Here is a 22,361-nt window from a genome sequence, read left to right on the forward strand (position 1 = left end):
GTATTTACAGTGAGGTATAGGGTTAGGTTCTACATAAGTGAAAAATAAGCTAATAATTTTGTTTATTAATACAATATAATACAAAATACATATAAATTTTTAATTTTTAAAATGTATTTTATCATAAAATAAAGTAAAATGTTTTTATTTAAAAATTTTAGTTTTGAATTTCTTACATTTTTTGGAAAAAGTATCCATCTTTAATTGTTTACATTTTTGATTTCTTTCATTAAGAATTTCGGAATATGGTCGAATATGACGCTCCTTTTTACATTTGCACTTCGCTTCCAACATTGTCTAAGTCACAAACTTCATCCGTCAAACTTTCCTTAGTTGAAAGGATACGTTAACCCGACGTAGAGCTACGGACGAGCGAAGACACTGATTGGTCGACCACCGGTTGCCGTAGCACATATATAAGGTCAATTTAAGTGGGAAAATTCAAGGTGGCTAAGGAGAGATAAATATCGTTTGGCCAATGAGAAGTAGATTTGTCTCACTAACGATAATTTGTGATCGCTGGAAGTGCTATTGCATCGTAAGGTGTTTTCCTGAATGAACTGATACGGGATACATTCATTGGCGCTACAGATTCAGACACCATTTATTGGACTATTAAGTTTAATATCTTGACTCGTGGGTACCTAAACGTTTAGTATTTTTATTATTAATTTAATGCAAATGTATACATCCCAATAATATTAATTAAACAGAAAAAATAAATATATTTAATAAAAATCTTTGTTTTAACAAATGTACAATGTCACGGCTCGGTAAATACGTTAACACTGAAATGCAAATTAGTCTAGCATATGGAAAATCGGGGAATTACACCTTGAAATGGCGAATTGCGCAGCGGCGTTATTGTGAATCAGCGTAAATTGAACCAGCGTAAACCGAGGGTTACCTGTACAAATTCCTCCAATTGTAGTTGAGATGACAGTACTTAAAAAAATAGTTAATTTGAAGTTTGAGTTTTTATAAGTGTAGCAATTGTTTATCTTTTTACTCTTTGTTTTACTTTACTAATTTATTAATAAATTGGAATAAATAAAGTAAGTTAATTAACAAATATAATTAAGTTTACTAAGTTTTCAGGATATTCAAGATCTGGTTAATATTTGAATTTGGAAAAGTGATATTAGCCCATCACAAGTTTATTTAGAACAGGCATGGCCAACATACGGCCCATCTAATGAATTTATGTGGCCCGCGATCACTCTTTCAATATTAGCTACTCAAGTCTGAATAGCGCTATGAAAAGTTCTGACACCTAAAAAAAAAAAAAAAAGGTCAACAACTCNGTCGATGTTAAGCCTAACGAAGACTATTGTATCGTTAAAAATTATTTTTTAACGATATTTAACGAATTTATATTCAATAAATTTATTTTGTACAAACAAAATAAATTTATTGAAAAATATAAAAACAATAAAAAATTATACTTCAAATGTTAATTTAGTATCAAAAACGTAAAATATTTGAGTAGCCCAAGACATAGACAAAGATTGAAGCGCCACAGCACTGGCGAAAATTTAAATTTGCCAACTGGAATTCTTTCGGATGATTGACTTTTGGAAAATTGACACTCTACTGTAATTTAAGTGAAAGCAAATTGTTCAACTTTAGCTTCGCGGGCTACTTTCAAAACCTTTGCGATCAATGTGTTGGCCATCCCTGGCATAGAGTATTGATAAAGCATGATAATGTGAAAAATGTATCTGTAATCTCTATCTACAATTTAGTCTCTACGAAGTGACACCACAATGAGATCTCGCACCACCTCAAAATCTTCCTAGGGCAGCCTCTGGTTCGGCCTGTGGAAAAAGTTTTCTTTCCAATTTAGCCTGGGGGCAAAAACTGTTGGCCACCCTGATTTAGAACTATAAATACAACTTATTGCAAACAAAAATTTTGTAGTAAATTTTTAAGAAAATAATAATAATTTCGAAAAACTATAAATAAAAATTCATTTAAAAATGTATTATTTATTTATATTTATTGTTCTCTTATATAGAATGCACCTAAGTCTTCTTAGAATATGTATGTTGATTAGAATAAGACATGAGTTTGAATTATATATCAAAAGTTTCTGTGTGAAGAAAATTTTGATTTTAAAAAATTCTGATTAAAATCTGATAATGAGATGCAAAATATCTCAAAAGATGTTTAACTGAAATAAAATAAATTTGACCCTTTGAGTTGTATAGTATTACTTCAAAATACATAAAAACTTTTAGTTCCTTGTTATAGTTATAAATTTATATTTGAAGCTATTAGAATTTGGATATTTACATATTTATATTTTGTGTTGGTAATAATATTTAATATCAAGATTTCATTATGAAGAATACAAGCTTACAGCATTTAGTATTTGATTGGTTTCTATTTCTTTAGAATGCAACAAAATTTTAAGTAATTTTTATATTATTAAACTGAAAATATTTGATAAATAATAGTAAATAGAAAATATGTAAAATTTAGTCTCCTGTTATAAATAATAGGTTCTTTATTTCTACATAGAATAAGAATAGCTTATGATGTAAAATGTAGAAACTGAAAGTCATTTAGTAGTATTCATTATCTCCTTGCTATCTGTCAGATAATCTTTTTGAGAAATATTAATGTATTTATAAATTTTCTTTTCAGAAATGGAGAGTCTTTTCTTTGCATAGTACTTATTAACAGTAATAACAAAAGCAAAAGAAAAATTTTGCATTTTTTTGAACTTCAGAAAGTCGATTAATTAGCACTCCAAGCATTCATGGTCATTCATGAATTGGCTTCAATTGAAGCGGTCAATTCAAGAAGGATACAAGTCCATAGATATATGTTTTGCAATTAAAATGCTACATCCAAAATATTTCATATTGAATTTTACCCAGTGGCTCACAGTTAAACTCTCATACAGGATTTCTATCCTACAAAATCAGCCCAGTAGATCAAATATCAATACAGTTGTAACTGTAAAAAGTCTCCAGATCTTATGTTACATGCAAGTTTTGGTCAATGTTAATACATTTTTGATTCAACATTAAGAACTTTTATTCAAGATATTGTTATGCAAAATGTGTTTTATGGTTGTTGTGATTCTTCCAAAGATTATAAATTTAATGAAACTGATCAACATGTTGATGATGAGTTATCTAATTCTGTATATATAGAAAATACAGTAGAGCGTCGATTTTCCGAAAGTCAATCATCCGAAAGAATTCCAGTCGGCAAATTTAAATTTTCGCCAGTGCTGTGGCGCTTCAATCTTTGGCTATGTCTTGGGCTACTCAAACATTTTACGTTTTTGATACTAAATTAACATCTGAAGTATAATTTTTTATTATTTTTATATTTTTCAATATATTTATTTTGTTTGTACAAAACAAAGAAATAATTTTTAACGATACAATAGTCTTCGTTAGGCTTAACATCGACGAAAATTCAACGCGAAGCGACACGCAACGGATAAAAATTTCGACATCGGATACGTTAAACTATTTTTTCGTACGTAAATCAGTTATCCGGACAACCCTAGTCCCCAATTGATTCGGAAAATCGACGCTCTACTGTAATTGCAAAAAAAAGAGAGAGACCTTAATAATGTTATACTAAACATGTAAATAGGCTCTCTTAGTGCCTTTATTTATTTATTCATTGAGTGTTATTAAGTAGAAAATATAAATACAGAGAATTTTTTAACCTGTTGATTTGTAATAAAAAGAAAAACAAGGTTTTATAAGAATGCATTGAAGACAATAAAAACACATTGAACAGGAAGACTTTCTTATTTGAAAATGTGGCATTATCTTCTGTACAGTAGAATATTATATGTCCATGGACTTTATCCTTCTTGCCCTGACATATACTCATATTCTACACTCATAAACTTTCAACGCTTGTGACAGTCCACAATTAGACATGATGCATATTTGTATGGATGGATGGAGATGCTTGCACAGAGAACAAAACTGCTGATAACTGAAGAATCAATCATTTGTGGACTTATATTCCTCTTGCACTGACCTCTTCAATTTTATTTCCATTAATCAATGTATTACATTACATTTACAATTTGTATGCTATCCTTTGAGGATGACACATGCTTACATCAAAGCATTCTTTTAATTTAAAAATTGTTTATGTTAATTTATTGGTTTAGTATTATGCATCAAACTGAACAGTATTTCTATTTAATTCTTTGTATGGTTTAATTTGAATTTTTCAAACTATGTAGTAGTAATTATTAATTGGTTTATAAATTTGATTTTGTACACTAGCATGCAATAATTTTTGGTGAAATTTTGAGTCCTGAAAATGTAAAGTACTATATTTAGTTTGTTGCTCTACAACGAATTTTTCTTAAAGAGCCGGGACCTAACGGGTACTTTACGCGGGTTCGCATTTATTAGTTGCCAGGCTTGGACTTTTAGCGTGCACCGAAATAAATTAAGGACAAAGTTAGTCACAAAAAAAATCTCAATAATAAATGTTTAATCAAGTCTAACAAATGCTATGTACAAGTTTTATAAACAAACAACAAATTTATTAAATAAAAAATCAAATCACAATCAACCCGACAAACTTAAGTCTTATTCTAACTTAAAACTATTCCCCTTGGAATTCTAACAAAACAAAATTCAACTCTTAACTTAGATACAAATTCTCTTATAACTATCAATCCTAACCGTCACCTCAATTAATACTGGGAACCTTTTCCTCTACTCAAGACTTTCCTCTTTTCAACTCATCAAACTCGAACCTTCAATCTCCTACTAGGATTTCCTATTCGACACCTTGTTCACTGCTACCAGCAGACCAACGCTTTCGGTTCAGGAGCTCACCTCGTCTGTCTTCACTTGAGCTACTGTACTTATAGTCTGAGGTGACGTCACAGTTCTAATTGAGACACTCCCCTCATTTACATATCTACACGTAACATTCTTGTTTTCTCTTCATTATCTGGTAGCTTATTTCTCGACAATACTTTGTTAACCTTTTACAGCATTTCTTTAACAATTATCGGGATGTTTAGTTGAAGGTTACACAAGTTCCTAAAAAGTCTATTGGGGTGTCCCCCCCTTCAGTGCGGACTTACAATTCTGCCGCTCAGGCATGCACGTGAGTGCGAATGCTAGCTATGGCGCTGTCGTTTTGTCATCAGTGAGTTGGTTAATCTATTATCTTCTCGTTTTGAACGTTCTGGGGTGATGGGTGAGGAAACCTTCATCCTAACTAAACATAAGCCCCAAACAAAAATATAATAAAAGCAAAAATAAAAGTAAAATAAAAATAAAGCTCGGACTTGGTTTCTTACAAAAATATTCTGCACCTCTGGTCAACATGACCTTTTCTGCTGAATGTTGTGTTTTAAATTTTTTTAGTTGTGATGACTTCTTTTTAAGTATTCTTCAGACTGCTTTTTGCTCTCGGGGTCATAGTGGTTGACCCATGATTCAGTCTCCATTTGCTAAATTGTCCCAAAAAGTTAAACCTTTAGCCTCAGCTTTTTTAAAAGTTCTTTTTAAATTGAAGCTGGTTCAGCCTTCATCTCATTTGGCACATACTTTATGAAATCCAAGAACACTGACTATGTGGCCTACTTGTTCTTTTGAAACACATAATTTTGAGATGACTTTCTTGTTTGATGCAGCAATTTTTACAGATAATTTCTTCCATTCTCTGTTGATGGACCCATCTCTGATGGAGTTAATTCTCTTTTTCCTGCTTACTTGCCTTTAAATTTTAATAATCAACATCTCACAATTTTCAATTTGACACTACTCTCCATAAACAGCTTTCATCTTTCAATGAATGGCAATTTATGCTACATTTTCAATTGTAAGAAATTTAAGAAAGTTGTAAGAAAGCTTACTGCTTAAAATGCATGTTTTGATTAGATACCATTTTAATTTGAACTGCCATCTGGTGTTTTAACTGCAAATAATCATTTATAGCAGAAATAACGCATCAGGGACAAAACTTTTCAGCCAATCCTTACATTTATCATTTTTAAGAAAATTACTTTTAATATTTTACATTAGTATCTTATAATTGTTTCAGTAATACTACATACATATATATATATATATATATTTTTATTTCAAAATATTTTTNGGTTGTAACTGACTGGGATCCATATTATTATTATTATTTTGTATTGAATGAAATATATAATACCACAAATAAAATATTTATTAAATATATATCAGTACAGCTTTTATATACTAAAAATGAAAAATACTGTTGTAGAAGATGAAATGGCTCAAATTACCTTTGTAAAATAATAATCATTACAAAATTATTAATTTTGTAATGATTAATTTTATGATTTTAATCATTTTTAAATTAATTTCCCAATTTTAAACATTAAAAAAATTTTACCACAAAAAAAAAGTAATAATAACTTTAATAAAAATTAAAATGTGAATTATATTTTTTTAAAATGAATTATAAAATGAATTATGAATTATAATTATGAATTATAAAATTATAAAATGAATTATAATTCACAGATGATATAATTGTATATCATCTTATCATTATTAGACATTACATATTTATTTATACCGTATTATTCAAATATATTTAAAATTTTTATTTTTAATATTAATAACAAATTAATATTAGGTGACAATCTTAATATTTTTAATTAAGCTTAATGACTCATTAATTTTGATTATTTATTTTATTTATAAATTTATTTTTAAAAACTTTATATGTCTTAATGTAATGTAATATTTAATATTATTTTTTATTATAAATTATTCTAACTTTTTATTAGTTTTTATTGTATAAATGTGATTTCTGATTATATTCTCATCAAAATTATAGTTGTAAAATAAGTTTTTGAATGAATAACTAATATTTAGTTTTTTTCCTCTCTCTAATTAAGCACATTTATTCTCAACACTTATCTAGTTTATTCATAAAAGAAATTTATTTTAAGTTTTTAAATTTATGAAAACTTGATGCAGTTTTTCAGCACAGTATTAAGATATGTTTTATTCAATCCAACACTTCATTTTAGAAAACTTTACATAAATGAAGTTTTATTGTATTATAATTATAATTTTAAAATAATATAGGTCACATATTCTTTAAGATTATGTGACTGATATGTTCACCCATTTTTCCTGAAGACAAGAGTAACAATTATGATGCTTCAAGGCATCTGTTGACCCTCTTTTAATTGGAACCTAATTCTGATTAGTTAAACAGTCATATTCATTTTTCATCAGTTTTATTATTGCTTTTTTGTTAAAGGTGTTATTGATTACATAATATAAGAATTAATTTTGTGCATGCAGTGTTTATATGTAATTTTTTATTAATTAGTAATATTACAACATTGTTTACATTGCCTGAATTCATAAAAGGTAATAAAATTTTAACCTAGAACTTTGATTTAATTAGATTTGATTAAATTTTATGCTTAATGTTTGATGTGTTTGATATAATTTTATTATTTAAATTGCAGTTAAAATTAATTTTTTATTGTGATTAGCAATGCTTACTTATTTGTTGCATTGTTCTATGTGTAATAATTTTATTTCATCAAATTTAGCAATATTATTTTATATGTTATATAGTGTGTTGCATATTTATTTTATGCTAGTTTGCTTTTGTGATATAACTTATGTATTTTTTATTTCTGATTGCCCTTCAAAAAATTTTAAAACCCTACTAAAATATTACCAGAGTTGGGCACTATTTGAACTCTGTTCCTCTCTGTCAAGCACTAGAAAACCTAGAAATTTCAATTGCCCATCTCTTGTCACAGGATTACAATAATGGGTTGTTATGGAGGGAGGAAAAGGACTTGAAGAAGGCACTGTATGCATCTCTTCAGGAAGGTAAGCGGAGGGCGATGGATGGAGAAGTGAATGGTGAACAAAAGGATGATATTAAGGATGATGGGAAAACGAGAAGAGGTTTAGCAGGTGGACATTTGAATTCTAAAAACAATCAAGAAGCAAGTCCTAAAAGGTTAATAATTATTATTATTATATTTTATTCTTACAATTATAAACATTTTTACTTTTTGAAACTATAACATTTAAAAATTTATTTTTTTATCTTTTAGAGCACGTGTTCATGCTCAAAGAAAATTTGCACAAGGATCTACTCCTAATAGTCCTGCCCCAACACCAGTTAAAATATGTTCAGGAAACAGTATTGCCACTGATTTATTACCATGTCGTCGTCCAAAAACAGAAGATTTCTTAACATTTTTATGTTTAAGAGGTAAATCCACACTACCCAACTAGATTAAAGTTAATTATGTACCTCAAAGCCTGTTACTGGTGTGAAATTAACATTAAAAAAAAAAAAAAAAAACAGATTTCCACAAACATTTTCGAACCTCCAATGGTTCTTCTTCAGGTGGCGATGAATTTCTGTTAGAATGACATTAAATAAGAACATTATTCGAAATTCGAATATACGTTACCCGATGACGTCTCATTAGGCATACGCACTATAGATGGTAGAAATTGACGAGAATTTATAGTTCTTTGTTCATTATAGTGCTTGCCATGCTATGGACAGATTTAATTCCTCTTTGTGGTTGATACAGTTGTTGTTAAGGCTAGATTTGTAGTTATATAAGACCTCCAACCACCTTAGATGTTCCATGTATGGTGAGGTGAGGATAATTCTCGCCTGGTTAAAATTCAGCTCTATGTCAGGATCACTGGCTTAAGTGGCAAGCGCAGTGGTGTTCCTGATGTGCTGTATGTCCACATGTCTTTCATTCTGATCCCCATCCCCAAGGAGCGCGTTCTAGAGCCAATGTAAATAAATTCTCTATCACATCTGTAATCTTTAATTGGGATGCTGTAGACTTCAGGGAGTCTGTCCTGGCTAGGAACATCCTTTCTGTTACAAAGGATGTCAAATATGGTTGGACATCTTCCGTAAGGGATGCAAATGTGGTGCTTTTTAGCTATCTCTGTGTATATTGATTTGAGATATGGGTTGTAACTGACTGGGATCCTTTCATCATCATCAGGTCAGTCTTCGTCATGGGAGTGCTTCTTTGGAGCAACGAAAACTGTCAATTAATTTACAGGTGATCTTGGGGTACCCATGGTCCATGGCTATGCAATGAGTATGTCTCAGTTTGGCATGTAGAGCTTGCTGAGTGGACAAGTGAATGTGCACTCTTCTAATTAAGGCATTATAGGCTGCAATTTTATATTGATATGGATCACAAGACCCCACTGGTATGTATATGGATTCTGCTCCCGATTTATGGTACACCTCGGTATGGATTGCCGATCCTTCAATTCTAATGCTAATGTTGAGGAAATGGACCTCCATAGGGTGCGCTTGATCAATTTCAATGATCAAACCATATGAATTGTCTTTAATGGAATCGACAAAGACTGAGATGTCTGGAGATGCCCTCCATAGAATGATTATGTCATCTATGTACTGTACCTCTTATATAAAATGATGTTGGGGAGGTGGCGAAGGAGGATCTTGCATTCTAGTTGTTTTCTTACCATCTCACACAAGTTTCCTGAGATGGGGCTTCCCATCGGGACTCTTCTTCTTTGTTCATATATTGTACCATTGAATTGAAAAAAAAACAAATTATAGCATAATAAATGTGCCATCTCTAGGACTTGCTGATGCAAGCTTTCATCATTCACAATGCTGAATAGGATATCTCTGAGGGTACAAAAGGTAGGTGGGAGTTGAATTGACGGGTATAGGGACTTAAAGTCCAATACCGTGAGAAATTGTGGAGGGGAGGTGATCTCCTTGAGGAGGGTTATGAGGTCCACATGGTTATTTATAGTATAAGTGTACCCCTCTAAGGCCGAGACTCCACTGGCATAAAAACAGGTGTAAAAACCTTCGCCATAAAAACTTTTAATCACGTGACCTATTTGCAATTGCATCTGGATTGCAGTGGAGGTCTGGCTAGCAAAGTTTTTACGGCAACGGTGCTGCCCCAAGTGTCAAAAGTAAATACTTCTTCACATGTGAATTGGTGGAAACGGAAGATGGTTGTATACATGAGATATCGATATAAAGACAATGATTATATTCTACAAGTTTTTTCTGTTCTACAATTACAAATGTAGTAAAAATAATATCTTTACTTTCATATATTAACTTTTATTATTGTATTATTAAGATAATATACAGCACTTATAAACTTAGCTTTTTTATTATATACCCCTCTAAATTGAAGGNATACGTGATATATCAATATAAAGACAATGATTATATTCTACAAGTTTTTTCTGTACTATAATTAGAAATGTAGTAAAAATAATATCTTTACTTTCATATATTAAGTTTTATTATTGTATTATTAAGATAATATACAGCACTTATAAACTTAGCTTTTTTATTATATACCCCTCTAAATTAAAGGATTTTTCTTTGGTCGTCCATATCACGTGTTTTAGGCATCCATTATTATAATTGGGATACTTCTTGTCTTAGATACATGAATACTTTCAGACGTTTTCAATAAATCTTTCCAGAACTATTCTAGACAAGCCACAAGAGAACATACACAAAAGCTCGTTTCTGACATTTTCGCACCGTGTCACAATGATCTTAATTTCACTGACTTCTGATTGGTGGATGGTACCGTTTTACAGCCGTATTCACGTTGAAAGTGTAATACTGCTCAACTCACTTTTACACTGGTTTTACAATCTGCTCAGGTGTAAAATATCATGGTCACGTGATTAAAAGCTTTTACGGCAAAGGGTTTTACGCTAGTGGAGTCTCGGCCTTAGTGTGAAGAGAGTAACTTGTGGGTGAGCTTCTCAAGCTTACATGTTGGTGCCCTAGCTTTATCAACAATAGGGCATAGTTGTTGTCCCTGTTTATGAGTCTTAGCAAACGCAAAATAGAGTGTATCAGGAAACTCGGCCAGGTATTTCCTATTGCTAGGTGTTTAGCCAATTTGGTAGTGGTGAACCTCTTAACCTTCACTGTAACCTGTCTACTGTATTACTGTCCATGCTCTCACATTATGTTGAATTGACATACTCTAATAACAACCAATTGTATGTAGTGCATCTCATGAGGATGAGAAACTTGGTCTTATCGGCCCTGACCAACATCACCCCATTTAGCTGCATCCAATGGTTTGTGTGTCATAATTTTGTTCTCAACTTCATTATTTTATAAGGCTCCTTTGTATTTTTAATTCTGTGCATGGCCATCCACTGGTAATATTCCTTTCATGTGTCTGGTAGGCCTATCAGTAGAGTCTCCAAATCCGGGATGAGATTCAAATTCATGGTCATAGGAGGGGGTGCAAACTTAGGTCCATAACTTAAAACTTCTACTACGAAGTCAGATAATTACAAGTCATCCCATACAATAAATGGGAATGTAGGGTGTTCATGACCTTTAGGCACATTTAAAGAGGTAATTTTCTTTTAATATTTTTTCATTGAATACAGTAATCACTCAGTTAATACAGTTATGTATCTTCTGAGAATGGCACACTAATCAAAATCATGTTAATTGAATAATATAATCAATGTTTATTAATTGAATTAATCTCAAGACTTTCAAAATGTTTACTAATGATTTTACCACTACATAACAATGGATGATTAGTGGCAACACAAATGATTTAATTCTATAATCAAAGGTTACCAGATGTCTTATAACTGATATTTTAATTTGGCGATACTAATAATTAAATGATTAGATTATTTAATTAATGAATTTTTAAAAATTTGGGTTTCTTTAAATTATGACATCTCTCCTTACATATTAAAAAACTGTGAAATTAGAGCCCTGTGATTAATTTTTATTTAATCTGATGAATTAGAAATTTCAGCTTATTTATCATGAAAATATTCATGAAGATTTTATAAAATTTTATATTGTTAAAAATTGATAAATTCACAAAATGTAGCTTACTGTTTCTCCATGCCAATCAATTTTACTTTCCCAGCTGTTTTGTATACATAAGAAGGGAAAGTATTGGAATTGTGTCAAATTTGTCCCTCTAAATTTTTTTCAGATTTCTACATTTTGAGACCTCATGAATCCAAAACAGTCAAAAAGATGACAAAAAAAATTCTGTGGATATGTATGTCTGTGTGTATGTGTGTTGGTGTCTATTTCACTTAATATCTCAGAGTGGGGTAAAGATTAAGTAACAAAATTTAGCGTGGTGGCTTGTATATGAGGAGCATTGATGCTATTAAATTTTGGTGGTTAAAGGTTGAGGGGGTGGTGAGATAAAGAAAATTGTGTGTATCTTCAGTAGGACCAGACTTAATTTAATGATGATTTTATTTGTTATTAACATTTATACTTTTTTTATAAAACTCATCCCTACCCTCAAAATTAAGCTTTTTGCCATTTTATAATAGTTAAAAAATATAAAAAGTTTTTATAACAAAAGCTCATAACAAATGGTGCCACATGTGATTTTATTAATTTAAATTGTAATTAAAATTATAAAAGTTATTTTTTTAAATACAATTTCATAATAGCCAGGAAAGTTATTTAACTCATTGCTAGATTTTTCTACAGCTGAGTAATTTCCATACAAATAGTTTAGAAAAATTTGGCTATAAATTTTGTCAGATGTGATCCTGTTTGTTATGCGTGCATTGTCACTTAAGCTGTTTGTTTAATGTGTGCTAATAATTTAAAAATAAGAATCTACTCTCAAAAAACTACATTAATTGAAGGATTACTGTAATAGAAGTTATAAAATTAAATTCAGCTATAAAATATATAATAATATGAATGAAAGTAATCCATATTATATATGTAGAACTGAAAAAAATTATTTGAAGAGCAATAAATTTAACTAATTAAATGGACTTAATAAATATAGAAATAATTGATTTAAGTAAGTTATGTTGTATATTTTGCAATGATCACCAGCTTAAATGTAAACGATACACTTAATTACAATATTAATCAAATTATGTTAGTAATGATAAAAAAGTAATAGATGTATTTAAAAAAACCTTGTTTAATAATTAGTATTTTAGAAGCAACCAACTTTTAAATAATTAAGAAATTGGCAAAGTTCATTATCAGCAATAGAAATAATTATCAAAATGGCTTTTAGTAATCATAGTGTTATGAAATTAATCCACTAGTATATAATACACTCGATTAAAAACATCTTGTAAACTCCAGCAGTAAATTTATTAAAACAAAAGCGTTTTCAATCCAATTAATGGCTCTGCTTCAGTTATCAGTCTGAATAACTTGAATGATTCTATTCAAATGTATTCAAGATTTGAAAAGAAAAATGAATGATAACAGTTTAATACATGATTACAATATAATATTATTACAGAATAAATTAATAATAAAATTAAACATTTAAACAATATATAAATATAAAGAAAAAATGGTAAATAAAATTAACTTATAGAATATATGTGGAATGAAGACTTTAAGGGTTAAAAGCCATATAGGAATCTGCATTATGGTAATTATTACATCTCTGTGCTAAATTTCCCTTGTAGTTTTCTAAGACTTCAAGAGTGTTTTAAATTGTGGATTTCAGTTATTGGTCATATTATTTTAGTATCATCTTATACTTCAATATCAGTTTCCATTGATTATGCAGAAAGAGCTTTGTTGAGATTCTTCATAGTGGATCCAGTGTATTTTACCTGCTTGTTGTACTGTTGTCACTTAAAGGTATAGAACCATGGTTCCCAATTAGTGGTATGCGTACCCCTGAGGTACGCAAAATTGCATGAAGGGGTACGCATGGCAATCGAAAATCGGTCGATTTAAAATTTAAATGCATGAGATGAAGCAATCAAAAAAGTAATGGGTGGACCATCAAAAATTCGACAATTTACAACATGATGTCGAATGCACAGATTCATTTATTTATAACTAAAAATATTTTCGAACTTTCATCAAAAAAAAAAAAAAAAATGCATTTGTGACAATAGCTAAATGAAATTCTTAGGCAAGAAACAAAAATTGTGCAATTAACACAACTTGTGTTAATTGTACAATTATCATTATCATCATGTCAGCGAAGCAGCAATAAAATATTTACTACCATTTTGCACAACATACGTCTGCAACAGCGGATTTTCGGCCATGACAAACATGAAAACTAAACATCGTCATCAACTTCAACTCAAAGATGACTTGAGACTGAAGCTGACCAAAAAGCAACCAGATTTTACAAAGTTGTGCGAAGAAAATCGTGCACATTTGTCACATTAAAATTAAATAACCTTATGTTATTTTCATTATTATTAGAATTGTATTTTAAAGGTAATAAATGTAAAAAAAACTTACTCTATTTATCACTAACTGTCTACCCACAGCTTTGCCCGCATTATATCGAATTTTTTCGTGGGAGTAAGATATTTTCTTGCAGTAAAATGTAGCCTATGTCCATCTCCAACATGTAAGCTATCTCTGTGCCAAATTTTATTAAAACCTGTTCAGTGGGTTAGACGTGAAAAGATAACAGACAACAGACAGAATTACCTTCAAATTTATAATATTAGTATGGATTAATATGAATTTCTGCTATAAGGGGTAGGTGAGCTTGAGCTCTTTCTTGAAGTGGTACGCAGGAAAAACTAATTGGGAACCACTGGTATAGAATAAATTCCAGTCATATTGGATAGGTCATGAGTTACTTGTCATTTTGTAGTATTCTGAACACTGTTGGATTATATTCAGCCACTAGGGCAAAATTTGGTGCTACTGTTTCCTTAATTTTATTATGTAACTAGCTGCAAGGACCCACTTCACTGGGTTTTTATTTGTGGGCAAAAAGTAACGATAGTGAAGATTAAGATAATTACATTATAGCCAATCTTACCCGTTTTCACAGAATGCAAGAATTAGGTCCCCCGTTTCCAGACTAATTAGAGAATTTTTATGTCCAGTCAAATTAACTATTTTCAATTTGATCAATTTTCTGGAACGTTTACAATCGTTCTATAACTGAACCAATTTGAATTCCAATTCGAAAATTTTTAAAATCGAAATAGAAAATCTTCCACTTTCAAGCCCATATCTCCCACACCCTTATAGCTATCGAGACGCAACCACCATAGTGCACGAATGGAGACTTGGGGCTACTATCACATACAAACACCATTCACGTGCAATGTGTAGTTTTGGCTGAAAAGTGAAATATAGGGACACACACGTCCATTTTTATATATATAGATAAAAAATAAGATTTTATTGGAAAAAAGTTTTTTGTTGTAATGAAAACAGAGTCATTGTTATGGCTATAGAATGTTATGTTTTTGATGTTTGAAAAATGATAGGCTGTTTTGTTCTCTTTCTTTTGTGAAGTTTGAAAGCTATAAATATTAAATGTTAAGACTTGTTTCTCCATATTTATATTAGATTAAATACTGTATTACATGGAAATAATTGTATTTTTTAATACAAAAATAATAAAAGTTTTAATTTTTATGACTTTTTCATCATTAAGTAATTAGATAAATGTTTTTTTACAGGCACATCAATTTTACCTCCATCACTAGATTTTCTCAACAACTGTGCAAAAAGTGATAGTAGTTCTGATAGTAGAGAAGGTAGTCCTGAACCTGAATTATTTGATATGGCTTCATACAAAGAATATGCTTCAAAATCAGAACATGATAAATTTTATAAGCATGAAAATATTTCTTCATTAAGACAACCAACAAATAAATATAATCTTAACAGAAAAAGGAGTCATTCTAATAAAGAAGGTATGGAGTCAGAATCAGCTTCTGAAGAAAGTACATATAATATGCAATGCCACCAAAAACGAAGTAGAAGTAAAGAGGTATAGTAAAATAAAATTTTAAGCTCTGTAATTTGATTATAGTATTGATTAATTAAAAAATTAAAGTAGCATATTTCATTAAATTATAATTTAAATTAACTGTTCTAGAAATGCAATGAATTATTAATAAAATGAATTCTGTGATAATGTTTAAATATGTCTTATGTCAAAGTAACCAACCCATATTTAATATTCTCCATATGATTATTTCATTACAATATACATAAACAGACAATTTAGAAATTAATTATTTAAAACTGAAATTCTAACTGTTATTAATACAGAAATTTAATTAATATTTACATTTAAATACAAATGCAAGAATCATGAAATAAATTTCATGATTCTTGCAAAAATGCACTTGCAATCACAAAATAAGAAATTTTTTACTAAATCTGATTATAGCCACTTAATCCTATTAAAAATCTGTGAATAAATTTTTTAAAAAATATGTCACCAAAACCCAATTGCCATATGACATCGTGTCATCATAATGAAAGAGCTACAGAATATCATTAATAGAATACCAAAGAGATGTGTTTTGGTATGAAAAAACTATGGTTATTTAATTAAATATTAGTTCTGTTGAAACTACTGTACTTAATTCATTGGGCTTCAGTTTTCCATTATATAATTTTAATTTCACTAAAGTTATGCCAATAAAAAAATGTGGCTTTTTACATACATGTATTCTGCTTTTAATATCCAGATGCATAATAACTGTAGTTCTGTGTAAGATAGTTCAGTTTTGCAAAAAATCTTAAATACGCATCAAATTATTTTTCCAGCAGTATGCTATATATACTTATACCTGAAACATAATATTGGACCCTGGTCATCACATCGTAGTTGATGTTAAATTTCTCTAGTTAAATTAGAGATTATTCTTTTAAATATAAATGGAAGTAATTTATTAATCTTTGAAACAAACTTTTGAACATTTTATTAGTTAATGTAATCAAATTCCTCATAAGCTTATTAACAGTAATAACAAAAGCAAAAGAAAAACTAAAGATAAAGATTGCAGAGAATTTTAAAAAATTTAATACAAAAATAATAAAAGTTTTAATTTTTATGACTTTTTCATCATTAAGTAATTAGATAAATGTTTTTTTACAGGCACATCAATTTTACCTCCATCACTAGATTTTCTCAACAACTGTGCAAAAAGTGATAGTAGTTCTGATAGTAGAGAAGGTAGTCCTGAACCTGAATTATTTGATATGGCTTCATACAAAGAATATGCTTCAAAATCAGAACATGATAAATTTTATAAGCATGAAAATATTTCTTCATTAAGACAACCAACAAATAAATATAATCTTAACAGAAAAAGGAGTCATTCTAATAAAGAAGGTATGGAGTCAGAATCAGCTTCTGAAGAAAGTACATATAATATGCAATGCCACCAAAAACGAAGTAGAAGTAAAGAGGTATAGTAAAATAAAATTTTAAGCTCTGTAATTTGATTATAGTATTGATTAATAAAAAAATTAAAGTAGCATATTTCATTAAATTATAATTTAAATTAACTGTTCTAGAAATGCAATGAATTATTAATAAAATGAATTCTGTGATAATGTTNTGCTTTTACGTTCTCTCTCTCTCTCTCTCTCTCTCTCTGTGTGTGTGTGTGTGTGTGTGAGAAAGTTATATATTGAAGAAAGTTAACTAAATTAAATAGTATAAAAACATATTAATATAAGAAAGTATTGTTTAGATTTTTATGGTGTTTTTCTGCTGTTTCTGTATTTCTGTATTCTTTTTCTATAGCTAATTTGAGATAAATACTAAAATTTGATGACTATTTTTGTTTTAATAATAATAATTTTTAATACAAATTTCAGGTGCTTAATAATAGAAAAAGAAAATTTTTGAGTGATGACTCTGAATTTCAAAAACATAAGCAAACTGCACCTCCAGGACGATTAAGATTATTACAACCCAATAATAACATTAATGGGAAATCAAAACAGTTAGCATCTGTAAGTGCTCTTAAAGAAAAATATAAACAACAGCGTCTTGCAAAACAAAGGACTAAAACATTCCATAATCAGAAAGAAAATTTATCTCACAATTCAAAACCTGCAATTACTTTAAGAACTCAGAATATTAATCAGAATTCTAATTCCTCAGTAAAAAGAACTGTTGAAAATTTAATTAATGTCAGACAGACAAGAAGTGCATGCTCTGCAAGCAATAAAACTCCTGTAGAAAACAAAAGACTCTTAAGGTCATCAAAAATTCATCAAGAATTGTCTCTTCCTGTAACACGAACAGCCACACAACAAAATTCTACCACACCATGGTTAAGAAAAGCCAAACTTGTTCCTCCAATTTTAGATTTTGATTCTGATAGTGATACTGATTCTAATAGTAGTATTACAATTAAAAAGGTACCACAAAAACAAAGAACTGAAAGATCTAGAATAAGTCTAAGGAAAGACAGTAATAATTCATCTAAACAAATAAAAAATATACAAGTAAAAAATAAAACTATGTCCCACATGTCTATCAGAAAAGCAGCATTACTTAGTACTGCAGAACATTCCTATGTAAAACTGCCACCACCTGAAAAAATTACACAATCAAAAACTCAGTTAACTAAGAAGTATAAAACTGTAGTAAAAAAGAAATTTGTTCAACCTGTCAGGCAAGTTCATGATACCCTAGGAAGAACTAGATCATCTAAATTATGTAAAACACAAATATCAAAACCCATGACACGCAGTGCTAGATTAAAAGAAATGATTATTAATGAAGCTAAATTGGAAAAGAAAAATGAAAAGCGAATGGACTGTAAAGTTTCAAAATCTAAACTTGAAGGTAAAGTTAATATTGATGCCAAAAAGGTTACAAGAGGAAGAAACAAGAAAATTTTGAACCAAGAAAAATTAAATTTGAAAGAATTAACTAATGAAGGAAAGCTAACAGATCAAGTAAAACAAAAAGTATCTATGTTAAAAAATAAAGAAATAAATCAAATAATAGAAACTAATAAATTAAGAAAATATGATGACAACTCAAAATGCTTAATTAAAGAAAAAGAAAAAAGTAAATCTGAAAAGCAGAATCAAGAGAAAGAAAAATGTGATAAATTTAATAACTTTAATAAATTAAAACAGTTTGATTCATCCAAAGAAAAATCAATGAAAAAAGATGGTAAATCAAGAGATTTAGAAAGAATTAGTTCAGAAGATCATAAATATACATGTAAAAATTCCTATGGAATTGTGGGTAAAAAAGAAAAGTTTAACAAGAAAGATAAACAAAATAATTATCCTAATGAAGATCAAAGTCAATATTCAAAATCAGATAAAGATTACCAGTTAGCATTAAGAAAGAAAAAGAATAGCGGAGAACAGTATGCATTTAATGATTTTGAAAAATTAATGGAGGATGAAGGATTTATTTCAAAAGAAAATTTAGAATTTAATGATTCAGCAAATAAATCAAAGAAATTTAATAAATCAGGTTATTTATATCAGAGAGAATTATCCTCAAAAAAGTCAAGCAAAAAAGTTCTATCAAAACTTCTAAATAAATACTCAAAGAATAAAGGTTTACAAAAAAAGACTCTTGATCAGTTAGAAACAGATGAAATGTCGGATGAATATAATTTTAAAAAATCTGATAGTGATAACAGTAGTGAAACAGTGATATCTGATTCTAAAGATAAAGCATTGAATGATGATAGTGACTCTTCAACCAAAGAACTCAATCAATCAGAAGAAGCAATTGAAAATTCTTCTTTAAATAATAGATGTGAAACAAATTCAACAGCATTAACTTCTTCTGTTGGACAACCTACAACAGAGTGTCCAAATGATGAAACAGAAACATCTTATATTATTGAAGACATGTCAGATGGAGTAGCAACATTTGATGCTATTTCTAATGAAATGGCTCAAACATTACCAAGTGATCTGGTTTTTGGAAGTGCCGAAGAAATTCAGAGTTTGATGACAAGTGAATTTTCTGGTGTTTTTGATGAAGCATTTACAGCGGGTGCTATTTTGTTGACAACGAGGGACACACTTGCCCAAGTTCCTTTACATTTTATTCAGGAATTAACGCCAACTAAAACAATGGCAGATGCTGCAACAAATACTTGTGAAGAAGATCTTTTAGCTTGTATGAATGAAGGTCCTCTTAGAAGTGAAGAAACTTCAGTTGGAACACAAACAATGACACCAGTAGGATCTCCTTTACCAGTTACAACTGATGCCATAGTTCCTGAAGTTTCTACTGATTCTAGTCCTAAAGAATCTGGAAAAACAAAAGTAAAAAATATGCCAAAAGCAATAACTTCTCCAGGAACAACTTCTACATCATTACCAAGAAGAAGAAGTAGAACTACATCTTTCAGTAAAAAACTCAAACTAGATGATAATTCACCTGGAAAAGATTCAACAACTTCCATTCAAGACAACCCCAAAATATTAAATGCACCTGTTTTTTATCCATCTCAAGAAGATTTTCTTGATCCTTTGGAATATATTAAGAAAATTCAGCCAGAAGCAGAAAAATTTGGAATATGTAAAATAGTACCGCCAGCTCAATTTAAGGTATTTAGATAGTTTTACTATTTGAATGATTAGCAATAATACAAAAAATATATGCATTTCAAGCATATCCTGATTATATAAATTATTGATAATTTGCTATCTTAATAGTAGTTTAAATTTGATTTTTTTAATATTTGAATAGTAAAAACAATAATATTTTAATAATTTTTTCTAAAATTATTAATAGCAAAATAAATAGATGATTGATGATTATTACTTCCAATAACTTTTTATAATGTTCAATATGATTCAATAATTATGTATTATTTTTAATTTTAAAAAATAATTTAAAAATTAAAATTGTAGCAATTTAAAATTGATAATATCAGTATTTTATTTTTCTGCAATTTAGTTATTTTCTTATACAAGGTTGTTCAAAAGTAATGCATCTGAAGATGCTTACATACATACATCCTATGCATGTATGTAAGCATCTTTGGATATTACCATACATACATGCATGGTATGTATGTATGGTACAATATGGGGTGCTGGCAGGGAAAACATGTAATTTACAGTGTAAATTGTTGTAATATGTAATCATCAAGGTATATCATACAGTTATTATTAATTATTTAATAAATGTATAACTTAAAAAATTATTGTATTTAACCATTTTATTACAGTACGATACACAAACTAATATTTGGCATTGTGAATTCAATCATTCTACATTTGTACAACAACAACAACTACAACTATTGAAAGTAAACATAACATTTTCTACTGTATATGTAAATCATTGTGACATTAAATTATGATAATTTACACCATAAATTACATGCTATATATGGAAGCATCTTCTGGTGCATTACTTTTGAAGAATACTGTATAATGTTATAAAATATTTTAAATATTCAAACTTATGATTTATACATTAAATACACAAAGGCAGTTTTTTTCAACCTCTGATGGTTCATAAAACAAAGACAAGTGTAAATAACAAAATGAATTTATTACCATAAGTTAGGTACAAACATGGTTACTTTTCAACATAATCACTATGAAGATTGAGGCATTTGTCTATCTGTGGACAAGCTTTGAAATCCCCTTTTCATAGAATATTGCCACCAGTGATTGAGATGGTCCTTAACATTGTTTTGAAGATCGTCATTAGTCTCAAACTTCTGCCCTGCTAGCCAAATTTTCAGTTCAGGAAAGAGGTGGAAGTCTTCATACATTAAAGGTGTGAAGACTGTCACCTTTCAACTTCCACCTAACTTGGAACTTTTTAAACACCCAGTGTACAGCCCTGATTTAGTGCCCAAGCAATTTCCACATCTTTCCTGAACTAAAAATGTGGCTAGGAGGGCAGAGGTTTGAGACTAATGACGATCTTCAAAACAATGTTAAGGCCCATCTCAATCACTGGTGGCAACATTCTATGAAGAGAGGATTTCAAAGCTCGTCCACAGATAGACAAATGCCTCAATCTTCACAGTGATTATGTTGAAACGTAACCATGTTTGTACCTAACTTATGGTAATGTTATTTACACTTGTCTTTGTTTTATGGACCATCAGAGGTTTAAAAAAAACGGCCTACATATATTGAGTTTATGAATAATGATGATGATGTAAGCAAAACAAATATTTTTATTTTGTATAAAAAATTGATTACTTGTAAAAATATTTTATTTATTATATTTGTTAATTATAAAAAAAAATCATCAGTTAAATATAAACTAGAATATAACAGATTTTGAATTAGAATAAATTTTTATCAATTTTTAAAAATTGAAGATAATCATGCAAACAAATATTTAAAATTGCAGTTTTAAATTTTTTAAAATTATTTTATTCATTAATTAACAACAGTGATTATTGTGAAAAAGTGAAAATTTTATTAAAATTGTAAGACTGTTTGGAAACTATTTTATCATTGACCTCTCTGTTCTAGATAAAAATTTGATAGAGTCTGACTTTATTTTGTTTAATATTTTTTAGCTCTGTTTATTTAATAGTATTATAGTTTGAAGTTTGATTGGTTTACTCTTAGTTTTTTTTTTTTTTTTT

At 29.2% G+C, this 22,361-nt stretch overlaps 1 protein-coding gene across 1 annotated transcript in view; it reads left to right on the plus strand.

Annotated features, from left to right (window-relative positions):
• The window catches only part of LOC111635448, a 90,303-nt gene that overhangs the window by 24,092 nt on the left and 43,850 nt on the right, over positions 1-22,361 (plus strand). The window contains exons 3-8 of the mRNA XM_023380409.1: positions 7,775-7,980; positions 8,078-8,238; positions 15,465-15,783; positions 16,359-16,510; positions 16,880-17,211; positions 17,626-20,346. Coding sequence (XP_023236177.1) covers positions 7,775-7,980; positions 8,078-8,238; positions 15,465-15,783; positions 16,359-16,510; positions 16,880-17,211; positions 17,626-20,346 — 3,891 coding nt within the window. The remainder of the gene's footprint in view (positions 1-7,774; positions 7,981-8,077; positions 8,239-15,464; positions 15,784-16,358; positions 16,511-16,879; positions 17,212-17,625; positions 20,347-22,361) is intronic.

This window comes from Centruroides sculpturatus, unplaced genomic scaffold, assembly GCF_000671375.1.
Source record: "Centruroides sculpturatus isolate CEXI.00-Female unplaced genomic scaffold, Cexi_2.0 scaffold819, whole genome shotgun sequence".
NCBI lineage: Eukaryota > Metazoa > Arthropoda > Arachnida > Scorpiones > Buthidae > Centruroides > Centruroides sculpturatus.